Source organism: Pholis gunnellus (assembly GCF_910591455.1).
Source record: "Pholis gunnellus genome assembly, chromosome: 20".
NCBI lineage: Eukaryota > Metazoa > Chordata > Actinopteri > Perciformes > Pholidae > Pholis > Pholis gunnellus.
The window spans coordinates 15,060,994-15,088,481 of NC_136547.1; the positions used below are offsets into that span (position 1 = coordinate 15,060,994).

The 27,488-nt window shown below is 42.1% G+C and overlaps 1 protein-coding gene across 4 annotated transcripts in view; it reads left to right on the top strand.

Moving 5' to 3' along the window:
- Positions 1–209: 209 nt before the first annotated feature.
- tpk1 (thiamin pyrophosphokinase 1) overlaps positions 210–27,488 on the top strand; it is a 55,105-nt gene continuing 27,826 nt past the window's right edge. The window contains exons 1-6 of one of the 4 annotated variants that reach the window (XM_079181609.1): positions 210–243; positions 1,535–1,625; positions 7,253–7,327; positions 14,998–15,067; positions 23,647–23,719; positions 26,577–26,672. In XM_079181609.1, the coding sequence (XP_079037735.1) occupies positions 1,583–1,625; positions 7,253–7,327; positions 14,998–15,067; positions 23,647–23,719; positions 26,577–26,672 (357 nt within the window). In that variant the 5' untranslated portion in view covers positions 210–243; positions 1,535–1,582. Of the gene's footprint in view, positions 244–1,217; positions 1,272–1,534; positions 1,626–7,252; positions 7,328–14,997; positions 15,068–23,646; positions 23,720–26,576; positions 26,673–27,488 lie in introns of those variants that run through there. The other 3 variants (XM_079181608.1, XM_079181611.1, XM_079181610.1) reach the window with 3 other exon arrangements.

Sequence of the window (27,488 nt, forward strand, 5' to 3'; positions counted from 1 at the left end):
TCGGAATAACTTCCACCAACAAAAAAAAAGTTAAATTACGACTCAATTTGCTGGAGAACCCGAGAGTCTTTCTTTTGAAACCCACTGCTTTTGGAGCAATGCACACAGAAAACGAGTTTCCCCTTTTGGCCTCTAGGTGTCCCCGTAACAAATTCCCGCCACTCTTCGGCGCTGCTGTCAGCTCTCTGCGCTGTCGTTGACTGTTTACCGTGATAACTTCTATACCGGAAGTCGCTTCATTCTGTGAGTTTTAATCAATATTTACAAAGCAGAGCAATGTCAGGTTTAAAATGTGAAGTCGCTTTATTAGTAGCGAAGTATAGTGTCGGCATGTGTGTTGTTTGTGTCAGTGTTGCACGTTTTTATCGGTGAACAACGGGCGGCACCGTTGCTCATTGCTCCGCTGTCTCGCCATTCATTTGCATACAGCTGCGTTAAGATGGTTACAGTTGAGTGAAGTGTTTTCTTCATGTGTTGGTATGTTTACCACGAAAGGTTCAACGGGGTCGGTTAGTGTACAAGGAGCTTATCAGTCAGTGGTCTAGCAGTGGAGTGCTGCATCACGAGCTGCTGCATGCATTAACACAGCTTAATTACTTCAGTGACTGAGGACACCCTGGAGGCAGAACACCAGTGGTTGATTGATGTGTGTTGTTGCAGTGGCTGTAGAACATTAACGCATGTATAATTAGCCAGAATAAAGTCTAACTGTTTTACTTTGAATACAGCAAAGGCTGTAAAAGTGAACAAGTAAGAAACAAAATATATTCTGGTATCTTTAAAACGCATAATTACAGAAAAGCTGTGTGTCGAGATGTGACAGCAGCCTTCTAGTGATAACCATTCCAGCAGATGTTAATGGTTGACCACTCGTAGCCTAATAAAATGTGAAAATAAATAACCAACTTACATCCTTTCAAATCATAGAACTATATTCTATATATGTCATTGTGGGGACAGTTTTTATCACGTTTAGCATGGTTGCAGAAACGTGGAGGCAATATAATGATCACATAATCCCACTCTACGTCTGCCAAACTCATTTGCAAAATTGATATAGTCCAGTCTAGTAGCAGACGCACTCAAGTTAATAATTGACGTACTCCTGTTTTTTAAACTTGGAATACCTTGCTGTGTGTGTGGGAAGAAGGAGGAAGCATTGTTTTCACTGAGGGGCGGTACAAGGAGGTTGTTAAAAAGTTCAGCAGTGGTAGAGTAACTGTTGTGTGATCAGTATCTGTTCTCTGCTAACTGGATTGTAAAGCTGAAAGGTGAGCGAGGGGTAGTGCTGGCTCTACTTTATGCTTTTATTTTGTTTCAAAGGATTATCTCCTACATGCACCGAATTTAAAGTCAATACAACAAAAGCATGGCTCGGTGGAAACGAGTTTCAGAAGTTTGGGTGTATTATTACATACAGCAGTTTGTCATTTCAAGATTAATGTTTAACTCAGTCTGCAGAGAATGATGGAAATATTGTGGCAGATGAAAGCAAAAGGCAGTAGCAACGGTGTCTGTCCTCCTCTCTCCTCAGTTCCAGGCGAGTCGACTGATTGAAGACGAGCTCCTGTGGATCCTGGCCATGGATGAAGAGTTGACGCCTTTGGACTGCCTTCTGCCCTCAGGTACTGCCTTTCAAACACACATTCCCTCGGCGCAAACGCACATGCGCGCAATCAATCAAATACGCAGGTCGGTGCGCACATGGCACGTTCACCCACAAGCCACAAGCCGGGGCGCCCCGAACACAGATCTGTATGCGTCTGATCAAAACACACACTTACTCCCGTCACTGTCACACTTGTCTTCCTCTCTCTGCTTCTCCCAGACACTCTGACACACACACACACACACACACACACACACACACACACACACACACAGTCTTGGGGGAATTAAAACTCAAAAACAAATGTTGTGTGTGTATGAGATGCACTTCCGAGTGTCTTTTATGTTTGGCTGCTTGAATAATGAGTGTTTATTGAAAGAGGGTCTAGTGTGTTTGCTTGTAATGTTTGCTGTTTGAGAAAAACTAACTTTGAGGGGCGGTGATGTGATTATTGAAACGTTTCTTAAAAAAGAAATAAAAATTGCTCCTGCATATGATTTCTGTGATCATATACATTCACTTTGTTCAAACGCAACCCTAGATAACCAAGTTTAGTACGACAATTGACTGAAATCTACTATTTTCTCTTTTCCAGAGGCACGTATGGGTACATTTTTGTGGCAGGATTAGATGTTCTGTATCTGTTGATGCTCTTAAAAGAAACCCTACATATGGTCAGAACCGGCCTCCCTAGAGACCCGAGGAAGAAGCTGCTTACAGCTGCCTGTAGCCACTGCGCTAAGGTCAAGGTTTACGTGAGCTCCCTGGTGGTGTGCGAGTGTGGAGGAGGGAAAGCTGCCTACGGGCAGGTTTCACCCAGAGCTGTAAAGGTCAAGATGATCGCACAACGATGTGGCTTGGAGAGCAGCTCTTCGCACACCCTCAAAGAACGGCGCTCTGTGGGTCGCGGAAGAACTGCCAATTTGTAAGCCTGAATTTGAATTCACATTTTTCTATATCCAGCCTAAATGTGCTCAAGAACTCGTATCACCATCGGGTAGAGACAGCTAGCGAACGTTCCCTCAGATGCAGAGACATAAAACGGATCTTTTTGTGAAATGAAAAAGTGATGTGGAAGACAAGTAGTTCCCTCCATCTCTTACTTCTGTCTTGTTACAGCTGTACTGTTATTCGTCATGTACATCTGTTTTATAAAGAGCTAATTCTGTGACTTGAACAAAAATATATTCCTGCCTTGCATGCGTGTACTTTATAACAAAAGGAAGCTGCCATTGGTTGAGAAGCAGCCGCTACACTCTGTCCAAGTAGAAATGTGGTGCAGGGTTTTGACACTGGCTAGACATATTGTCCACCCACAGAAAGATATAGATGGGGATCTTAGGAGTGAAAAACAAATGTTCTGTCCCCAAAAAAGCTCAGCAGTGTCTGAGCTTTTTTGTCGTCGTTCTTGGATTCAGCATACGGCCACCGATCAACCTTTTTCATAGACATGCAGTAAGCATACTCTCTGCAGTTTACTGGCAAACTCAGGTACCTCCGTAGTCCGTGGCGTTTTATTCCTTGAGTAATTTTACTTTAATGTGATGGAACCACTTTCCTTTAACCTGTAAATTTTTGGACAGCTGAAGACTCTTGTATGGAGCTGCACTCCACTCTAACATGAAATATCCCGTCTGGGCTTCTTGTCGTCTGTGTCTGCCCATTCACAGAGTGTAATGTGGAAAAATACACCACCGAGCCAGAAAACGGGCCAATAAATACACGGTGCAATGCCAACAACCTGTTTTTAGAGATGTTGAGGTGATTTGATATGAGTATTGAATACTCAAAAATGCTCATGTCAGCATAGTTTCTGCGAGTTCCGGGGTTTTTCTCCTTTTAGATTTTGTCCACAAATCTAAACGTACCCGAGTCCTGTGAATCTGCACTCGATTGCCGTTCCTCAACCACTGCATGCGCGTCTCACTAAACTGAAACTGGATTGCGAGCACTGCATTTGAATCGTGAGCGCTGACTGTCGACGTATATAAAGAGCAGGATTTTCAGTCTGGAGCAAATACAGTTTTCAGAGCAACTGAGTTCCTTCACCTTCAAGTTTACGGGAATTCAGTTTCACATTATGTGATTCGAATTCAGTTTTTTAATGACATTATTCAAGTGAAGCAATTCAAGTTCAACTATAAATTATTCAAACTTTGTTTCTGGTGACGCATATCTCTGCCCATGCTCCACATGCTCTGCTCTGCAGTTCAAAGTGTCACTGAATATTTGTCTCGGGACTGTTGGTCTCAGGTGCATTCACTGAGGAGTTTCTCCCAGGATATAGTTTATTTTTGGCAAGATTTTAAATGAGACATGAACTTGACACCCACGACAATTACCTGCACGCCCTCTGGTCTTTCCCACTGGTTCAGAGGTTTTGGAAAGAGATCACAACTTTCAGAGTTTCTGACATGTAACATTTCACTATCTCCATCCACCTGCCTTCTCAGGGACCTGTCAGACTTAATAATAACAAGCAAATCCGTCTTTACCTGTGGCTCTAGCTATTGCCAAGCAGACTATTCTCCTCCATTGGAAGTCCAGACACCTACTCTCCATGAAACCTCTTCTCAGAACACGTATCAGTAGAGCTCGTCTCTGACAAACACAATAATCAATCAACGGTTCTCATATTTGACCCTGGCTCTCGATCTGGTGGGGTGCTGAATGCTACCCTGTTACTATTAGCATCTTTAGATTACAATCCCAGCCCTTCTCATACCCCATCGTACACAGCTAAAGGAGGGAAAAACAAGGATTTTATTATTTTCTCTCTGTCAGCTCTTCTCTTTCTGTGCTTTAGTTGTTGTTGTTTGTCTGTTTACATACATGTGTCCTTGTCTACTCTTGAGTGCCTGTTTGTTCTCTGCTTTCTCCTTTCCTTTTTCATCAATAACTATCTTTAAATAATATTGTTGTCCTTATGTCTATGATTATATGATGTCATTTTCCCTCCTCCTCATTGGCTAATGGTTAGAAAAGAAATAGAAACAAAATAAGTTTAGTCCTCCGATGAGGGAGGTCAGGAGCCGGCAGAAATTACAGTTTCTGGCTATGATAAATTATTTTTATAAAACGTGCCTTTTAAAACCCGTCAGCGTGTTCTAGGGTTTAGAAAGTTCAGTTCATTTTTTTATTAAAAACAACAAACATTCTCTGGTACCAGCCAAAGATTGGTTGCATTTCTCTTTTTAAAAAAATATAATTTCAAACTCAACATCTTCATATTGTGGACTGCTAGTCAGACAAAACAACAATTAGAAGAGTATTTGAACTTGTGATGGACATTTTTCCCTATTTTTAGACACAAATCCATTCATTATTAAAAAAAACAATCTACAGATTAATCGGTAATTTAATGATCGTTAGTTGCAGCCCCAGAACATAATTTGGCCCATTGTGATAAAATGAGTGAATGAATGCATGCCAATGGAGGAACAGAGTACTGCGCCATGCACCATTTATTACACTAGTGTAGGTTGTATTACGGTGCATTGCTTCCTTTGTTTCTCTCTCCCTCTGCATCTCCTATTGATCGCTGTTTTGAAGGTTATAATCCTGCTGTTAGACCACTAAGGGCCGCTGTAATTGTGCTCCTTTACGCGTACATATGTTTGTATACACCTGACACTCTCACACGCGTGTGTGTTCTGCACAGAACAGGAACACACAAGTGGTGTTGGCTTGCACAGCTCAAAAAAAAGAAATCAATAACACTCAAAGGCCACCATCAGTCAAGAGACACTCGCATCTGATAGGATGCTATCAGCAGTTTTGAAGCATCCATTGAAACAGATGTTTACTCAAGCACGCTAGCTAAGCGTGACAGGCCACCTACCTGAGTTTGCTCTCTGTGCAAATCCAAGATTTATTGTACAGATTTCATAGGGAGTGCAAATAATGGTGGCAGATCAGAGCGCACACGCATCCTCCTGAAGATACGATGTATTGATGAATCCGTCACTTTCCAATTAAAGGTAACATGTATCCGAGATTCCCTGTATCGCTCACATACACACTCGAATCTTTCTCCCAGCTGTGCATTATAACTTCATTTTCCTCTGTTAAATAAGTTTAGAAAACATTTCCATTGTTGCTTTAGTTCCATATCTTACGGAAACACTTATCTATCCGTGGTGGAGGATATAAAAACAGCCCCTGGATGTCTGCATTTTAAAGACCCCAGTGTGCAAAGTTAGCCTTTTTAAATTTCATCTTTTTAATTATAGATGCTTATTCCTGGAATATCTTCATGCTAGGTTATGTGCTTGGATCTTTTTTGTGTGTGGGTTTGTTGTATTTATGCTGTCTGGCACTTCCAAGGTGACATTTCTTTAAACGGAGTGCACAAAAGGCTGCACACTTCCTTGTGTGTGCGTGTGTGTGTGTGTGTGTGTGTGTGTGTGTGTGTGTGTGTGTGTGTGTGTGTGTGTGCGATGAGGGGTTATCTGAAAAGTCACGGCTGGTTGGGTTTGTCTTTTGTTCTCTGTACACCTCCAGCCAATTAAGAGACAAGACTGACAAATCTACTCTTCCTTTTTCTCCTCCTCACCTACCCCTCCTTGTGTCCTCCTTTTGTTTCCTCTTCCCTTCACCACACTCTGCTGGGGTTGACTTTTGTATTGGAAATGACCTTCCATGGATGTGAACTTTTTAACGACATCAAGCCCGCTGCTGCAGCAAAGACTATTTTTTTTCCCTCCACACTTTCTCAGCTTAGTCAAAATGCACTCTTTACACTTGAGGGTTTACCGCCACAAAGGGAGCTTTATAGGACACAAGGTGATGCACATGCCATGAGAATTTCATGAAACCTCAAGATATTCTTCTTCTTCTTCCTTCTGATGTATTTTGAAATGTGTACTGGGGAAGATGCAAGCTTTATTAGATATGGCATGGAGTGCTGTTTCCAAACTGGTATCCAGTTGTGCGCAATTTACATGAATACAGTTTAGCAGAGAGGGAAGAGGGCTTCGTAATCACAGTGTTGCTTAAGCTTGCGTATGGCATTTTGGCTTTGCTACAAAGTGCAACTACTTTAAAAATGGATGGGAAATCACTGATAAGGGCAGACATGAGAGTGAAAATAAATGAACTCGCAAGTATTAAGGCGAGGGCAAGAGAGCTTGTGCTTTGGTCTTTGCTCCATTAAGGCTTTTCTAGCAGCTCTGTTTTTAGTTTGTCCATGAATGCAGAGTTTTCATCTTCTGCAGACAGAAAAAACAAAGACATTTGCATTGGAAGCAGAGCAAAAGAAAAGAGGGATGTGGATTTGAGAAAGGAAATAGATTTGTGAAATGATGCACCCTGGAACAAAGAAGCATGGAGAGGAAAGTGATGTGAATGTCAGGTTGTGTTTGGTTGTGCTGTATTGAAAGGGCGTTCCTGTGTTGCCATGTAGGTGCAGCTGGTGTGTCATCAAGGTCAACATATTCAAATGAGCATTGATGAGATGTGGTGTGCACACATTTTCCTTTAGAGAAACCCAACAGCAACTAAACAACATTACAATCTGTATTTAAAAGGTAAAACAATGATGTGTTTTTGCTATGTGGCCATTACGTTCCGTCGTCTGTAGTGTCTCTACCTGATTGTTTTTGATTCATACTTTTCCCCTTTTCCCCCTCTTTTCTTGTGCAGGCATGCAGAGGATCTGTCTTATTATTCTCAACCAGCCTCTAAATAAAGACTACCTGCACATTCTCTGGAGTAAAGGTATATCTCACACATCACCAACACAGATCAAACCAGCCTCTTCAATAGGACTTGGAGCTCATCTGCATTGAGTTGCACGGAGCATTTATTTCCCTGTTGTTTTTTTGGAGGGACTGTGCTCTCTGGCCTGTGTAGTCTCCACTGTGCAATATCATAATTACTGCCATGGAAAATGCCCCCTTTCTGCCCTCTGCCCACATTTCCTGTGAGATGTGTTTTAATTAAGTTAAAGATGACGTAACTCTGCAGAAAACTTTCCTTCATATTTCATTTTATAACTCCTCTAGGAGCTGGACAATTGATATAATCCAAAAAGATTAATATTACTATACAAAAATGTGCTAAATTTTCATTGGATTCACAGCTTGAATATTCAGCGTGATGTTGTTGCCCCTGAGACGCTGACTTTTTATTCTCATGATTAAATGGCATAATGAGTTTTGAATCTGAAATGTCAGTTGAAACATTAACTCAACAGATAAACCTGAAGAGACCATGATCAAATAAGCGCTGTGTTGCTACTCAAAAGGTCTGCATTCTTTTCATTCATTATTTCCATAGGTCATTCTATCACAGCCCTGAGCCATATGCTTTACAGTACCCATGTATCTATTCATTTAAAATCACTTAAAGCCCTTTACTTTTTGTTAGGTCTCAAGATAACAGGAACAGCGCGTCCATTCGGATTCATTCAAGTGCGTGTACATTCATTACAGCTAATTGGTAGATAAATAATTGTGAACACAGACAGTGGCGGTAAGTGTCCACTCCACTCAGCGGGGGAGTGACGAGGTTGATACAAACAAACCCAGTGGACCCAGGACCCCTACATTTAGAACGTGGGCGTTTCACTCACAACAAATCCGCCCTCACAACGGACTCTGAGGTCTCCTGCAGCCTTCCATCAGAAGAGGATGATCTGCTTAGTGATACCGACACATGGGGGTATACTGCACTGTCAACCTGCTGCTCACAAGTTGCTGGCAATTTATGAACCAAGGAAGTCCCCTAGATTCCAAACACTTTTTTTGTAGCCGGTAACGAGAGGATGTAAATAATCATTTGATTTCCCTCCTCTGCTTAGCGAATACTCCAGACCTTTTATGAGAGTAAAAGACAAACAGAGATTCATTCTCCAAAGGCTCGTTGGGAAAATAGGTTTTGAAGTTTTGGAAGTAGAGCTCGAGACTCCCAGAGGTGTTGCTTATGAGATGCGTTGATGCATAACGGTTGTTAGTTGGCTGTGATGTATTAAATATGCAAAGCTGACTTTGAGCCTTTAAACCAGACATTGTCATCCAAATCTGGATCCCACAACTGTGTTTTTCTTTTGAATCTGCTGAACCGATCAGAAACGGAGCTAAATGAACAAGAATGACTGGAGCCAAACTGTGCTGAATTTGTTTTTATCAAGTAGTGGAGAGAAGTGGCCTGGATCACTGCCACTGTGAAACAACAAAAGAAAATCACTGTAGGCCAACTCATTTATGAAAATGGTTATACATGGATTTATGCATTCAGGAAAGGTAAGGGAAACAAAGCAACTTTGAAGGCAAACTTGTGATTAAAACCACTTTAGATTGAATTTCAATGACACAGCTTTTGATATTCTTATCAACTTAGAAATAACCCAGGAGGCACCTGAGCTCCTTCTGTCGCACAGCTCTCTCTGTTTTTTGTTTATGTACTAGAGGACCTCTTTCAAAATGTTTAATGGCTTTAAATAAAGCAGTTTCCTCATCTGATTTCACACCAAAGGTTGCCTGTTGCCCCGAGATAAAGATCCTGTGGATTGTTAATTAAGTGAGAATAATCACAAATACAGAATTTAAAGCAAGAAAAACTTCCAACGTCCATCAAGCAGATATTGGTAAATGTTATGTTGAAATGGGTTCGTTGACTCTGCCGGTAATCTAAGTCCTCCAGTGTGCATCCAGAGTAAAGATCTGCACGATTCAATTGCTTTTCAGAATATTGCAGTTATATTATTTGAAATGTATTCCAACACCAATTTTTCAGTGCAAATGATATCTAAATTGAAGACAGTTTTTCAATATCCATCTTAAATTATTTGTTTGCTCCCACATGGGGAGATATTAGTCTGGTAATACATTCTTTACGCCCTGTTGATTATAACTGACCCTCAGCAGTGCTCAGAGATTGATGTTTTTCATTTAATACCCTTGTTTTGGAATCCAAAATGTGACCAGACCAGCAAACTTTAACTGATGCGGTTACACTCCAGTGATTACATTTTAAATTGTGGCGCTATTACAATTCCTTTTTGTTGATTTTTTATTTTTTTATTTTTCTCATCCCAGTCAATACTTGCCAGTAGTTCAGGAACAAGAATCATAAGTTCAGCATTGCATCGAACCGTCCTCCTGCACCATTCTGCGACCACTGCGAGATAGAAAGACATGTCGGCTGTACGCTGACAGCACGGTGCAGCTTGATAACGTCGTATGGTGTTTGCTCCTTCTTATATAAGGCTACTTTTTAAAGTTTCAGAGGGATGTTGGGTGGTTTCTTAAGTGCCACAAGCAATGCTGTGGTGTGGATTTCAGAAATTGGGAAGCTTTCTTGATCAGCTTTGCTCTTGGAAGTTTTGCACATGGGACTTGAAGAAACTTTTGACAGGAGGATGACGATGATGATGGTGATGATGATGCATGAATGGCAGATCTCAGATCTCTTGCAGTGTGATGGTAAACACGCTTTTAGCGACTTTTATCATTCCTCACTTGATATGCCATGTATTTTTAATGTTGTTTATCGGATTTGTCAGTGTGCGCAGTGAGCGTGTCTGAGTGTGTGTCACTCTCCAGATGGTTGTTCACCTGGAGGCATCGCAGCCAGGTCTCCACCCTTACACACACACACACACACACACACACACACACACACACACACACACACACTCTGCACTCTCAGGTTCTCTGATGTGCTGCCCCTGGCCCCCCTCATCACCTGTGGGAGAGGTAGAGCAGCAGGGAGCGAAAGGAGCGATACCGGCTGGGAGAGCGCAGCGCTGATCAAAGGGAAGCTCATTTACACGTGACGTGTGATGTTGTGCTGTGGGATCAAGCTGCTTATCTCACTCACGCACCCTCTCACTCATCTAGTCCATCAGTCACCCACTCACTTCTTCATTCAGTCAATCAGTCACCCATTTACCTACTTGCAGGTCCTTCACTTACTTCTGTGTAACAACACAAACAAGCCAATCAATATAGCAATCACTGAAGGTGTCTCTCTACAAGAGAAAGAAACACGGCCTGTGCCGGATTTCATCATTTGTTGATATGGAGCAGCTTTTATGAACGTCACCCAGCAGCCAGTCGAGTATCAGCCGTGCAATCAAGGCCGGTTGGGTGATTTGTTGACGTGCAAATGCCCACTTCCTGAACTTCAGCATTTAAAAGCATGTGTCAGACGGCGTAAGTGGGTACGTCGAGAATTCAAAGACAGAAGCTGTTCGCGAGGATTAATGGATAGAGGTCGTCAGAAAAGCCAAAAAGCTAATTCCCGTAAGACTGTTGGTGGAAAGGTAAAATAATGAGTCAAAGAGCCAGTGAAATGTTGCCCCCTGGAATAATAAAGAGTGGGATAGAGCATAAGAATAAAGAGTAACAGAGAGGAGCCAGAGAAAAAGAAAATGAGATATATATGTGTGCAGGAAATCAATCAAATTTGAGGCAAGGTGTAGAGTAGAGAGCAGGGTGGATCTGGAAACAGGAGGACAGGTGGAGGGGAAGAGGTGGACTGATGGATGAAGGGCGGGGGGGGGGGGCGGCATCAAGGCATCATAATAAGGATAATAATCTTATCACAGCCCCCTGTGACCGTTTGCCCTCTCCTGTACAGCGCTAAAGCCCCAACCTGACAGGTATTAATCCTCACCACTAACCTCATCAATACTGGCCTGCTATAGAATATATCCCACAGCTGTGTGTGTGTGTGTGTTTCTGCATGAACATGCATCTTTCCTGCATCAAACGCAAGAGCGAAGATCACTGAAATGACAGGTTTAGTGCTGTGTGTGGAAGTGCATTATCTCCTGCCCACCATATCTGTCATCCAGCAGAATGAGTGGCAGGAGGAGCTGGTTCTGCAGCCAGCAGGGAGGGATTATTATGGCTAGTTAATTTACAAGGTCATCTCCACTCGCTGCCGCTGTCCCTGCGCAGCTCACAATATCACCGGCAGAATTCATAAGGCAGCGACGTGATTTTCTGATGAGCTTGTTCGTTAAAACTCGTATACTCTGAGGAGAAGGAGAAGATGGAGTTAGTGCCGCTGTTGTCCTCACAATTGGGGTGCACTTCATACTGCTGGCAATTCAAAGTGTTCAGTGGGAGAATGACAGTAATTGTATTTGTCTGCCTGAATGCAGTGCAGATAAAGATGATCTTTCTGAACTCTCATTTCGCCCACTTTTTGCCACTGTGATGAAGACAAATGTAATGTCTAGAAAGACAGAGGCTCCCACAGGCATGTCCATTACAGTGAAGACTACAGCCGGTGTAAACCAAGGGTAGAAGTGTAGTAATGCTCCGACTAATGCAGTGATGAAGAAGAGTGCTAGCAACGTGGATTTACAATAAATACAATAAAAATTGCCTAACAAGTGTGTAAACAAGCATACGCTCAATGCCCTTTTCTGAGAAACACTGAATGTGAACGTCACTTTTAAACTGTTTAAATCCATGGCCTTTGCTGTATGTTGTAGCACCACTGCTCACATACTTTCTGAAGCCTAACGAGGCTAACATCATTTATAAACTTGTCATGTCATTCTTCCGACATTAGCAGAGGCATTTATTTATGTCAGCAGAGGAGGGAGGCTGCACTGTAAGTGCTGTGGGAAACCCTGGCATAAAGTAAACGTAATGATAAATTAACGGCGTTAAATTATTTCAAAAGAGGTTTTAATGTAAACAAGATATTGAAAAACGATCCCTCATTGATATTTATGAGATCTGCCTGAGGGCCCTTTTTTTATTACACCACAGTTTGAAAGCGTTACGGATGGATATGAGGCACAAATATGGTGAGAACATGCATATAATGGGAAATGATACAAATGTCAGATAGTTTTTAAAAGTTGTTTTGATGTTGGCACCTGAAAGCCGCACTTTGTAGAATCACTTTAAACCTCTCAGAGTTGTGTGTGTGTATTTTAATGGCATGCCATGCAAACAGAGCTGACTAAATGATTGACAGACAGAAGTAACTGTACTAGAACCTTAAGTCTGAAAATGATTGTGTGTGTGTGTGTGTGTGTGTGCTTGTGTGTGTGCTTGTGTGTGTTTGTGTGTGTGCACACACAGATAATGACTGATATCTTCACAGTCTGGCACCAGCAGGCTTAAAGAAGAGTTTCTCTGTTTGAAAAGTTTCTCAGCCTTTGCACTCTCTCAGAGATAATGAGTCATTTACATTCCAATCATTTCTTGACGTGAAACGTCAACAGCAGGTGGTGAGGGTTATGAATAAAGCACTGCCTCGAGTGTCTTATTTACATCAATACGAATGCGTCTGCATTCTCCCACTTTTTAAGCACTCCAGACAAGGAAAGTTAGATTGAGGACCCCCCCCCCCCAACTCCATTTAACTCTGCTAATCGCATCTACTTAAGTCTTTGTGTGTGTGTGCGTGTGTGTGTGTGTGTTTGTGGATTTACAGTATGTAGGTGTAACTCGGTATGCTTTGTACCCGCACGCCTATATTTTGAGGACTGTGATGTCTCGTTGTTACAGTGTAAACTTTAATATTTAATTAATGTCTGTGATGTGCAGGTATCACAAGTAGAAAGTCTTGATTATTTTACCCTGGAGTGTGAGGTAGGTAATACTGTAGGTACCACTGTCTCGTTGATAGTGTTTTGTTTTTGCCCCGTCATGTCAGCCAATGTATTAAATTCTGTTTCATCTTGTCATACATGTCACGTCTCGCCTCAATAAAAAAAATAAAGGTGAAGAACCAAAAGGATGTCACCGGGTGCCTTTTAACTGGATTTGTGCCCCTTGACTAAGGCTTGCATTCTCCAATTAACAAATACATTGAGCGCTGCAAGACACAATTTTCCAGCTCTGGACAGTTAACACGGTAACAAAAACGTATCCAGTAGAAATATGCTGCTCAAGTACAAAGTAAACCTACAGGAATGTGTGCTTGCTTGCTTGCACAATTCCCATTTGTAAGAGACGGCTGTGATGTATAGTCTATCCTATTGTATGACTGTACTGTTTTTGTTCAGCCAAACAAATGAGTTATGTGCACACTAAAGGATGAGTTTAAAGAATGGATGCATTTTTGGAAAGAAAGCAGATGAGACAGACACCTTGTGTACGCCAGTTGCCCGTCGCCTCTTTGGTGCAGGCTTTAGTTAGTTTTGAGCGAGGTGCAAGGAGAAAACGACAGCTGATACTTTGAAGTTTCTCCCTCGTGTGCAACACAAGAGCCACAAACTCTTAAAAAAAATAATAGGCTGCCTGTTCAATTTGAATAAAATAATGGCCATGAAAGAGCATACATTTGCATCTAGTTTAGTGCAGCTTGAATACCATTTTAAGAATGGCAAATAACCACCTCATTTGACTGTTTTTAAAATCAGAAAAGATAAGTGCTCTTTCACACACATTGCCTTTAAAGGGTCAAAACCAATTTACTTGTCTGTGTAGCGGTGTCATTTGTTATATTTTATACAGCAGAAAAGTAGTTTTCTTTTAAAACTCATTTGGACCTGCAGTGATTGATGTAATACCAAGGTTTTTGTTAAACAAAAGCCTTGGTATTACTGACGCAGGTATTACTGACGCAGGTGTCCAGAAACATGTTTGTTAAATTTTTCCTTTTTCTATGAATTTGTTCTTGTGGGTTCAGCACTCTGACGTCAGATGCAAACATTTTCACTATGGTTTTTTGTGGAGCGATGGTGTGCTGTTCACACCGCTATGAAACTCAGGATCAGTGTATAATAACTTCACTTTTATTATATGTCAACTAAACAAATCTCCAGCCAATCCAGCCAGCAGGCTACAGAAGCTGTAGTCGTCGTCCTCACAAAAACCCCGGACACCGTTTGAAATGAAAGCGCACCTCAGTATAAAGAGAGATACACAAGGTCCTATCGGAGAATGATTCCTTTGAAAATCCTTGTACCCTGTACAACTCAGACTCATAAATGGCAGGTCACAATTCCTAATCCTTTGCTTCACAAAGTATATGGTGCCCAATGCCAAGTAGTATGTGTCATCTCTGTATCTCACTCCTGGGAGGAATAATCATACGTGGTGCATGCTGTTACTCTGAGGCTTTCTGAATGTGAGGAGGTCAAATTGATGTAAGTGAAGTGTGGAGAGACACTTTTATGACCCCAGTTAGACTCCGTCCAAGGTGGAGCACCCACCTATATAGGAACGGCAATCAAAACATCCTAAAGTAGAGGGGACACGCCCACCTGTAAACTCACCTCTGCACAAGCGGAGACATGGTTTATTGTGGTACTACACATTGTTTACACCAGTTTGAACTGGGTTATATGGAACAGTGACTCATGTAAAGGCAGAAATGTGTCTCCAGTGAACGTAAGGTGTACTATTTATATAAAACAAATTGCCTTCAGTGACACAGGCTGAAGTATCTCTCTGTCTATCTCTCCGTAGCTCTCTTGAGGGCATGTGCTGATGGAGCTGCCAATCACCTTTACAGCAACACCGCTGGAGATAGAGACAGGTAAGTGTGCCTCGTGTTCAAATTTGTATGTGCTAATTTGTGTTTTCATTTATGTCTTCCTCTGTGCACACTGTTTATTGAATAGCATGTGTGTGTGTGTGTGTGTGTGGCTAATGGAGGACTGCTGTCAGGACGGAGATGGATCTGGAGTTCACTGAGTCCCTGAAGTGTTGAGGCTTTCACATTAACACGCTGAGTGTGAGCATGGGTTTGTGTGTGTGTGTGTGTGTGTGTGTGTGTGTGTTTTGTCAGGGTGTGAATGCGATGTCATGTGTGCCTGGGTTTGTCTCCCTACGTGCATGCTTTTGCACTTCTATCGTGGTAACAGCTATTTTAGGTTGTGGACATCGGAGGTGAGGACATATTTGCAACAGGACGTCATTTCGGCCCATTCTCCCCTTTTCAGTTGGGCCAACTTCTCCTTGTCCTTGAGTTTACAGCCGAACTTCCTATAATGTGAGTGTGTATGATGACTGTGCAGATCCACTAAAAACGGCACATTTACTGCGTTCAGAGGCTCTGCATATTTAGCTATTAATCAAACATGTTTATTATGTTTGCTGAGTCAAACGGGCCACGTTGTTAAAGTCAAAACCATTTATTGTAATGGCACCAGCTGAGGAAATGGCTCAATGATGCTGACTTTATCGGATTCTCTGCAAAACAACCACACTCCTTTTAAATTGTTTGTTTGTAAAGTGTTAAAAGTCCAGAGTTTGTGCTTTTATTGTTCATTCCCAAGTAGCACGATGAATAAATTGCAAAACGACAATAATATAACTTTTGTTTTTGTATCGTAACAAATTGCGTGGAGGATCTCAGCCAGTCAAAACATAAACAAGGGAAGGTAGAATATTGTAATCACACACTGCATGACTCACATTACTACAATATATAATGCTCAATCAACAGCAATTGTTCTCTAATATTAACTGATGGAAAAAGAAGCCGCACAGTTAAAGTCAGATCTAGGATTACATTTAAGATTAGATTCAAGAGTCTGCAGGTATGGAGCGCTGAAGATGAGGTCCTCACTAGTACATTAGAACAAACATGTATGTGTTGTGTGTGTGTGTGTGTGTGTGTCTGCGAGCATGTACATGTATTCTTTTTGTCATTGAATTTTCAAAATAAAACTAGTCGTGTATCTCTGTCTGAGTATGAGTTTGAGCTTGTTTGGCCTACTGTGTTCCACAGCGCACTCATTGTCTGACCCTCCGGTCCTGAGCTCGGTCAGCAGCCAGGCCTCCCTTACAGCCCCATTGCTCCCAACCCCCAAACGTTATACGTTACACAGGGAGGGTTGGAGACGGGAGGGGGAAATAGCGAGGAAGGGGAGGAGGCTAAAAATTAAGAGAATTTTTATGGATGGGGATGCGTAAATCAATCACCAGCAAGTTTAGATGTATTTAACCTGACATTACCATAAGTAATGGACTACAGAGAGGGGGAGATGCAGGTGATCAATCAAAGCCAGGCTTTATGAGTACCGGCAGCAACACAGACAACAGCAGCATGTAATCAAATAGAGGGCGGTATGAGAGGGATGCAGGAAAACTAAAGATTACCAAAAACTACTACCAAATTGCTAGATAAATATGTAATAGATACCCTGTGTTTGTCAGTACCGGGGTATTTTATTTTTCCACGGTTAAAATCATAAGTGGGATATTTTGTTTGTCAGATACATGCAGAGCATTGTGTAGAGAAGTCCCACATCTAAGCTGTAGCTGACACATCAACACCCCCCCCCCCCCCCCAAACTTCTGCAAGTTAATGCTGACAAATTGTGCTCCCTCACTGCAGGTTAACACGTCGGCTTCTAAGATGCCGTTTTAAAAAGAGAAGCCAGCAGAAGTGCTTCACAGTGTGCGAGCTGACATTATGCTGGTGGAGATTTAAGTTGTGTCAGATCTGTTGAGGAAAATCAAGGCATTTCATTTGCCTGTAGGGAAACTGTGCCTGAGGTTGGCTTTTTCGGAGTACAAACCCAAATTGAAATTTGTAGCGTCACGATCCTTCAAAGATTTTCTTTGAAATGTAAATGATGGCAAAACCCCCCCCCCCCCCCCCCGAAAAAGTGATGGCCCTTCCACGACCTGCGAATGTGTATTTCTGCTAGAAAATAACTAATTTGGATGAATGCGGATAACCAATGAATGACGATAATAAAGTTTGCGGTCAGCCTCTACAGCGGCCTGGAACCAAGTGGGCGGACGGCCTCCCACCATTAAAAGACAGTTGCCAAGTCATTTTCTGTCAAAACAGCCTTAATGGTAGTCATTAAGCCATTACGGCTGGAGGGAGGAGGGGACACGTCAGGCCAAGGCTTTCTGTCTCTCGTGATGGCCGATGTCAAGGGTTCAGCTTCACTTAGAAGGCAAATGGAGCATATTTATATTTTCATACAAAATCAAGATGGGACTTGAATTCATTCAAATCGCTATTCATCTTTTTTTGATCAGTGATCTCACAAACATACACACTCACCATATGAGTTTTGGTTTTTCATCATTTTTTTCCTCTTTTATGTCTTTTTCCTCTCCTGTCGCCACTGTTTTTTGACCTGTAATGTGTTCTTTGATGATATACCGTGCATGACTGATGTGTATACGCACTCTCTGTTGAAGTAGTTGCTCAGTTCTGAGAAATCTTTGTCTTTCAGTAGTTCTTTTCCTGGTACTGATTCTAAAGTACTACTATTACATGCATGACATCGCTCAAAGCCCCATTATTGTACCTGAATAACGGCTGCTCATCCAATCATGCTTTGTCTCTCTAGATGTAATGGCTTTTGCTTTGTCTTTCCCTCTTATCCTTTTTTTCCTTCAAAATCTGTCAGCACCAGACAATAAGCAGTATTCATCATTGACATGCATGCATATATACACACGTACTGCGCTTTTTCCAGTTAGTGCTCGGACTCCTAAGTACCAGCTGGAGTTCAGGTGAATGTGGGTTTTGGGGAATTTGAAGGCTGCACTGATCTAAAGTAATGTTTAGCTGTTAATGAAGTTAATAACACAAATAGTTTAGCGTGAGTCAGATGTGTTAAAGCTCTTCTATTGTGTGTTTACTTTAGACATTGTTATATGGCATTACGTCATGGTTTCTCCCTTTCTTCTTCATGAGTCACACACAAGGACACAGCCACATCTACAGGTCGTGGTTGAATAGCTGCTCTGCACTGTAACTTGTGCTATATGCGTAATATCAGTGAGGTGATTTAATTCCATCAACAGAACTGTCATCAGTCAAAGGAATGCATTGAAATAGCTTTCATCGGGGCTGAGACAGCCTGGCTCTCATGCATCCTGTATCCTCCTCATTTCTAAATGAAAATAGCATTTGGTCTAATCTGTGCATCTAATCAAATCCTCTTAGAGGATAAGAAGTCAAGAGATGGATGAACAGGGGGACGACGACGAGGCAATTGTCCACAAGCTGAGTTCATAAAAACTGCAGCTGTGTATGTGTGTGTGTACAGTTACAGAAAGATGGCTGTGTGTGTGTGTTTGACGAAGCATGTGTATATGTGGAAGAGACTTTCAGTGTGTCAGCATATGATTGCGTATGCATTTTGGTTTCGAAAAGATAATGCCTCTGCTCAGCAAATGAAGCTGTCAAGCCTAAGAGTTAAGACTTAATGGCAAAGAGATACCTCCGACAGTCGCTCTCTCTATCGGTCACACCTTTTATCCTTTGTGCTCGCCAGGCAGACCAGTGGCTGTGTGTGATGATAGTAGTTTAATCATGTCAGTGGTCAGGGCCCAGTGTGAGTCCACTTAATATGCATATGGGGTCAGGGAAGATTTCTAAGGCTGTTATCTGTTTCGAATCTTTTTAATTAGCTTTCACATGTATCAAACTCATTATATAATCCATTCAAAGCTCCCTACTAATACGCTGTAGTCAAATGATTACCCGTCTAACTGCTGGGTTATCGACAGTCGCGTGACTTTAAAAACAGGGGCACAGTCCAGCAATTAAGAGGATTACATTGCAGATGGAACCGGGCAGGGGGTTTGGGAGACTCCGGGATCAGCTGGTGACCGTTAAGAAAGAACTCAATTCTCCTAATTGCTTTCCGTGCTGTTACATTTATTTATTTTTTTTTTTTTCATTGCACACTCAACATGAATCAATCAACATGATGAGTCACTTCACAATTTGGTACCTTGTTTAATTCATGATTTGCTCCAATTCTTAATCCGCAGTAATTAGCTACTACTATAGATTTTTATTTTTTTGGTTCTTTATTATCATTTCATCTTTTTTTTTTCAAGAAGCTCATAGCGCAGCTAGTTTTCTTCTGTGTTTTTAGCCCAGATATTACCTCACTACACTTGATGTGCTTTTCCGCTGCATGTGGGGTTCGTCTGTTGCAGGCTGATTGAAAAGTCCCCTCTGTGTTTATCGCTCCGTGTAGGAAATGGACCCGCTGAGTAGAGTTGATGAGCATGGGGATCGGGGCCTCACCTTTTCAAAATGAAGGCTTTGCACTTTTGTTTTTACATAATGTCTGATGTGTTCTCTAGTACACCTAGTAGCCCTAAGAGAATTCTGAGAGTTTAAAAAGTGTGTGTGTGTGTGTGTTTAGGGCATGAGGAGTGTGTTGAGTTATGAAAGCGTCTGGTTATTAGTCTGACAGCCTCCAGCCATCAAGCTGATTAACTCTGGGATTAATCACTGTTGGATCTCAAATCCCAGCATCACTGTTGCTTGAACAAATCAAGCTACTACGAACGCACACGGCCTACATGTTTCACAATCGCGCATGCATCCGACCATCGGCAAACAGCTGTTTTTTTGTGTGTGTTTTGTGCTTCAGAACAACATCAGCACGGTAAACATACATGTACACCGGCATGCAAGGAAGCTCACACTTATGTGCCTTGATGTCTTGCTAATTAGTCTTTGTTGCAGCGAGATAATAAGCTCTCTGTACTCTTTTATCATTATCTCCAGCCGTGAATATACCACATACACCTCGCATCTACAAAACAAGTCCTCATATAAGTAGGTCATCTGTTAGTGCCTTCCAAAGTAACCTTCATGGCCATAACAAAAATAATTAAGTTCATACAACTTAAACTTATTTTTTGGGTTTCTAAACTTAATTGTGACTGTTGGGAGAAGACATGATGCTGTTGCTTTCAGGGACGAGTCCCCGACCTTCTCGATGAGGTTTTGTGTCATATCTGGTCAACAATCACTTGTCATTTGTCCGGAGTTTATTTGGGAATCGGTGCGTTTGTGTCTGTGCCTTACAGTTTGTATCAATAGTCATATTCTTCAGAGAGCGGGACGTGTCAAAGTGCTCTGCTTCAGGCTTGTTATGGGTCGTTAATTATGTAACCCCCAAAATAATCCTTCCACCCCTTCACCGGCCTCGCTCTTCTGATTGGGAGACGGGAGGGATGAGAGGGAGCAATCAGAGCCGCATCTCCTCAAGTACCGAAAAGACGAGAAAAGGGAGAAGAGTGTTCATCCTGCTGTGATTCAGGAGATGATGAAAGATGTGAGGGAGCAGGAGATTACAATGGAAACATTCTGTTGTAATTAAGTGGTCATATGGTAGAATGGTCCGGCTTAATTTGATGGAAACAAAGACAGGAAGTATGAGAGATTGTTTTTTTTAATCTAAATGAAGTGGTTAGATTGACGGAAATTGCCTCAGTTACACAGAAAAGTAAGTATTGCAGAGCGATAAAGAGACCAGATCACAGAGAAGGTTCCCAAGGCAGCATGGGAAGGAAAAAAGCAGGCAAAGAGGAAGCAGAGAGAGGGACACACAAGCCGGCTGATGGACAAACACACACACACGCAAACACAGGCAAAGGTCACACAGCCATCCCAGCCTCCCGGCACTCAGACAAACCGCCGGTAAAATGCTCTATTTCCCGTTCAAATTAAAGTGTCAGTTAATATTAATGTGGAAGTGAAGACTGTCAGACACACAGCACGCAGACACACAAACACAAATACAAGAATTTAGACTCTCGCCTGGTCAATTACCATCAGCCGATGGAGTCGTGTGCACAGGTCACAAGGGTGTGCGTGTGTGCGTATGTGTTCTTCTACGTGTGTGTTTGTGTGTAGCTCTGATCAGGCCCAGTGCCACGTCTCGTCCCATCTGTCACATGAAGGTTATTTCTGAATAGACATTGTGACGTCCTGCATTATAACGTGGGGAAGTGTGCATATGCTTGCGTGTATTTTCTTATTTGCAGATGTTTGTGCATATTGTGTGTGTTTGTGTATATATACATTTGAGTGCCTGTGAATGTGTTTGTTTGGACAAGGAAAGTTTTTACCTGGATCACATTTTTTTTTTTGTTCAGCTCAGGTAAAGTTGTGCTTGATTGACTTCACACATGCCTGTGGTAGGTGTGTGTGTGTGTGTGTGTGTGTGTGTGTGTGTGTGTGTGTGTGTGTGTGTGTGTGTGTGTGTGTGTGTGTGTGTGTGTGTGTGTGTGTGTGTGTGTGTGTGTGTGTGTGTGTGTGTGTGTGTGTGTGCGTGCGTGTGTGCGTGACAGTAGATTGCATATAATTGCTGTTCTGTTTGTCTTGCTGTATCTTTTTGGTGTGAATGGGAGCACTGAGTAGGGAGAGAGGGAATAATCCTCCTGTATCTCTTTCTTCAACCGACCGGAACACCGCTCTCGCCTCTTGCTGGGGAGCACACACACACACACACACGCACACGCACACAAACAAATGCACCACCCAACCAACCATGAAATCGTAATGTCAGACCTGTTAATGCCTCTAGATAGCGGTAACCGCATCCCTTCGTGGTCCTGCTTCCTACACACACACACACACACACACACACACACACACACACACACACACACACACACACACACACACACACACACACACACACACACACACACACACACACACAAATGGAATAAACAGGGAGCTATCTGTCTCTCTGACAGGAATGTTCCACTCAGTAGTGGCTGGAAGATTTTTGGGTGTTTTCATTGATGTCTGCTCGAGACCTTGTTAATTCCTACACCTTGGGAATGCAGGCTGCCTCAAAACACAGTTGTATTTGGATGAATAACATACAATGTGAGATTTGTATTCACAATGCAACGCCTGCGTGCACGTATATATTCCCAGACCTCCAGCCCAGTTTAGTTCTCTGTTGCAATCCTCCTAATTGCATGTATTAACATCGAGTTTCTGCCAGGTGTATGTAGTTAACAACTAATGTTCTGTATGTCTTCATTTTGGGATCATTGTGCCTGTTTTCGGAGAGGCATTTCTGGGTTATACGAGTCATAAACCATGGGGAAGTAGGGCTGGGTCAATTCATTTTCATGCCAATATATTGATTTTCTTTCTCCTTTTCATAATCTGTTGTACAAAAAATGTGTGTGTACAGTGGCCTTACATAAGCGAGCAACACTTTTTCAAACCTAGCAGTTCAGTTTCATTTGTATCCTCCAGCACACGCGTTCCTGCCACCATCAAAGTCAACTTACATTGTCATGCATAATAACTGAGAAATAACTGTCAACATTAATATATGCTGTACTCTGAGGGCTCATTATTTGTTACTAATTTGTTTTCTAATCATTTAAAATGGCTGAAATATGCATTAATAAACAAAGCTCAACTCTTAATTGTTGTTTTTAGTGATCTAGAGGGACTATGGTGCATAATCAGCACACCATTTAAACACAGTTTACTCACGTTTGTTGAGCTTTAAATGTGTGAACTGTCGTGATCAGCATCTTCCCTCAGGGAGATAGACAGAAGAGCTATAGAGACATTACATCTATATGAAAATCTGCTTTTGACCCTTGGCAAAATAATGTATTTTTAAAACCAGAAACAGGACTTTCATATCATAAAACCGGACTTTACACGATATTAGCTTACAGTATCAGAATTTGGTTCTCAGTACTGTTGACTGTCAAACAGCAGCACACAACTCTGTAGTGTTTTTACTGCTTTGCCCCGTAACCCTTATCAGTAGTCCAAATAAATAGACCTATTCCTAAAAACAGACGCATGGGCTATTTGTATTACCGTACTTCCCCATTTACTCTGACAGTGTACTGCGTTGATTGAGCACATGTTTCCAAACATCAAATTGCACTGTGACCTGTAGCAATCAAAGCCATCCTCGCCTCTAATGGAGAATGTAGTCAGTGTAATGGAACCGGCCAATATCTGACGAACACCAGGTACATCATGCTCTGTTTATTTGTGTGTGCGCGTGTGTATGTGTATGTGTGTGAGAGAGAGAAATTGGTTGTGTGTGTGCTTTTACATCGATCCCTGCAGTCAGTGTCTGTGTGTGTGTGTGTGTGTGTGTGTGAGAGAGAGAGACAGCACCAGGCTCACTGCCACAGAGAATCACCCTGTCAGTCTCCGTGTCTCTTCGTCCTCCCCCGGCGGCGTCACTCCCTCGCTGCACAGATCAAAGAGCTGACACATGCCCCGATGTCCTCTCTCCCCGTCTCTCTTCTATCTCTGCCTCACACTCTGTCTTTCTTGCAATCGTAACCCTCTTGCTCTGTCACTCACCCTCTTCTTTCTATCCTCACATCCAGCTTTCTCCCCGACTATATCAGCGGGGATTTTGATTCCATTACTGCCGAGGTCAAAGCATTCTATGGAGACAAGGTGAGTGGAACACAACTTGCACGCACTCTGAGATCTACAGGTGTACACACAGGGACACACACACACACATAAACAAGAAAAACAAGAGAGAAAAATCCTTACTGTCTCTAGTACAGTACAACTTGACTCCTTAACCACCTTGACATGTCGACAACTTTATTAAGAAGTTTACTTTTCCAACATGGATTGATGATTTGTCCACCCAAGCAGGGACTTATCTGTTTCATAGTTCACCCAATAAATCATCTTTCCCCATCTGGTGCAAAGAGACATTTTCTTGCAGAGCAGTGTTTGACAGCAGTTTATTTTACCAAAGCAGGATTTAGTTTTCTTTGTGCTGCCTTAAAGTTCACAATCACAAAACAAGTAGTTGCTGGTGGATGAGTTTAGCTGCACATTGTGAAGGGATAGAACACAGGGGTAAAGAGAGACTTAATGAGCTAATAAAAGATAAATATTGTCCGATTATTGGACAATTAAGATAAGGAATGTAGTTAATACTGATGTATTTGTGTGAGCTTTTTTTCCAGATGAGTATTATCAACGATGCAATGCAAATAACTTTGATCCTGAATATGGGCACACATTCTCCCCCAAATGAGCCTTGCACTGTCACTGGATTCAGCAAACTAAACCCTCAGCAACTCTACATGACATGAACTATCAACTCAGCTGGAGCTTGACAAACATCCTGCTTTGTGTGCGTGTGTGTAGGTGTGTGCTTGTGTGTGTGTGTGTGTCGCAGGGTTACAGAGTTGACATGAGGCGAGTGGATAAGTGACTACTCAGAGCTGGCTGGGGTTTAATGGCTCGTATACTCGAGACTCTCCAGGAGTTTCACCTGCAGTGACGAGAACATGCAGACTGAATTATCAAAGTGGGTGCAAATGTGCAGTCTGACATGGTTTCAACTGTCAGTGCACTCAAGATCCATGTAGACCCATAAAAAACTACCTTTGGCTGTGGTCAGAGTCACATTTTACTGGTATGATTCACTTCCTGCTGACTCAGGAACATGCAAGCTTTTAACAAATACAATATATTCCATCATGACCAGTTGAACCACTTTGCTAATAGCCTGAACACCTTTCATGACAATCAATTTCAGACTCAGGGTCCATATAAGACAAATACATATCAGATAATGCTTTATAGGTCATATTTTCGTCTTTAACTTAAAGATAAAAAAGTGTTATGGTGTAGCTTGTTGGCTACTGATCAACACAATTGTTGGATGTAGTTGTGAAAGTTCCTGTCAGATGAGTGGTCACAAGAGGACTGCCCCTGTAGAAATTAAGAAAAAACATATCAAATCTGATGTCCCACTCGTCTTTGCTTCCTTCTAATGAAAATACTGTATTTTAATCAAATTATCTGAGAGGGTCAAATCACTCTTGGACTGATGTGCTCCTTTAAAACTTAAAAACATGAAACCTATGATGAGGAGTTGCCAGGAAACATTTATTTATATTAATGGTAATTAAAGGACTGTGAATCACGATTAGATATCTGTTGAGTTTGCTTTACTTTCATGCACAAAAAAGACTCCATTAAGACTTTAAAAGACAATATCAATGAGTTCTGTGTGTTTACTTTTAACATAGGATGTACAGATGTATTCTAAAAATATCAAAATGATATACAAACATAGTCCAGGTTTAAGAGTCTTCTGATGACATCCTACGTCGTTGCCTTTGCTCCCTGCATGTGCCTCTAGCTGTGCATATTTAGACTAAACTACCCAAGGTCATGAAGATAAAATGCTAATTCTTCTATGAAGTGGACTCTGCGTAATTTATAACAAGCAAAATGTCAAACAGGAGCCTGCGAGGAGAGGTGAAGCTCGGTTCAATAAGTGATAAATACAAGGTGTCACTTAGACACACACCTTCGAGGAAAGGAAAGATCTTACCCACTCTGATACACACTGTGTATAGTTTGAAATGCAGATCCAATACTTCCCTATGCGCATACACACACACACACACACACACACACACACACACACACACACACACACACACACACACACACACACACACACACCATCACATGCATACATACTCGCACACAACAATATGGGTTGTCACCCTCTTTTTTCCTCTCTCTTTCCCCCTCTCTCTCTCTCTCTCTCTCTCTCTCTCTCTCTCTCTCTCTCTCTCTGTAGCTGAAATATTCGTCCCGTTTCACAAATATCACACAGGTTTCCTTCAAAAAAGAAAAAAAGAAAAGCAATACCTTTTATTTATTTTTTTTCCATGAAAGAGAACAGACTTTCATGGTAATGCTTAAGGAGCAGAACAATGGCAAAGTTTGAGGCGTTCCTTCAGAGATTTGTCGGAAACGGTGAATAATTCTGCATAAATGGAAGGGAGAAAACAGAAAAGCATCCGCAAAGGGAGGGGGGGGAGAAGAGGTGGGGAGCGAGCGAGGATGGATGGGATCAAACAGAGCACAGCGAACATGTTTGTGTGAACTGACTGCTCTCTGTGTGTGTGTGTGTGTGTGTGTGCGCGTGTGTGCGCGTGCATTGGCAAAGTTGTGCAGTGAATGGAGAGACATAGGGAGAGAATGCCAGAGTAAGGTTGTTTACCTGGATGCTGTAGTTTAGGGCCACTGACTGGAACCTCTACATTATTCAGCAACACAGCCCGCAGACAGCCAGACACGACTAAAACACTGATTTATACCTCTCTCCATCTCTCTATCTCCTTGTGTTTTTCTGTGCTTTGTTATCCCCTATCCCTTATCTCTGCCTGGGTTTTTTGTTTTGCTTCCTAGGAATGTGTACATCCATCTGATTATGTTGTGTGGCCTACATGTGTGTGTGTGTGACTCCATTTGTCTTTGTGCGTAGGGGTGCAATCTGATAGAAACAGATGACCAGGATCTAACAGACTTTACCAAGTGCCTCGCAATCATGGTGGAGGAAATTCAGAGACGACAGTTACAGGTAAACATCCACCGCACACCACACACGCACTCTTGAATTCAATTCTTGACATTTTATTCGGAAAGGAACAGTTTGAAATGTTGCTATTTGTTTATTCACTTCCTTGCCAATAGTTAGATGAGAAGGTCCATACCACTCGCATTTATGTTAAATATGGAGCTAGAGCTCAGGACGACTGGAAGCAGGGGAATCTGTCCAACGGTAAGACAGTCTGCGAACCAGCACAAAAGCTCTAATATTCCCACATTATGTATTTTAACTGAAGTGGGAAAAACACAACCAGTTGTGGTTTCACTGGGGTTATATGCTGGGCTGTTCGTTGGCCCGGGTGCAGTGACTTCCCGGACATAACAATACCCTTTTTGACAAGCATTGATTTAAAAAAAAGGGTATTGTTACTATTATTAAAAGGACTACCAGTAGTTTTAGCACAGCGGTAAATAAATAAGTAAAGCTCTCCTCTAACTCAGCCTCTGATAGCTGAGTGCCTTTAGCAAGGCATTCAGTTACTTAAGATGAGCTGCTCAGAGGTCAATAGTGCTGGAATGTGGTTGACTGGGGGCAGATTTTAGGTGTGTGTGTGTGTGTGTGTGTGTGTGTGTGTGTGTGTGTGTGTGTGTGTGTGTGTGTGTGTGTGTATGAATATGAAGCAGCCTGCTGCTGGGAACGAACCTGCATGCTCACTCAACATCCCCTGAAGAAATGAGTGCTGGAAAAATATCATTGGAATAATATGAGCCGCATTTACACCTACACGTAAAACGCAGCCGGTAATCGAGGTTCGCCAGATTTAAAATGAAATACTTTTGTTGTCAT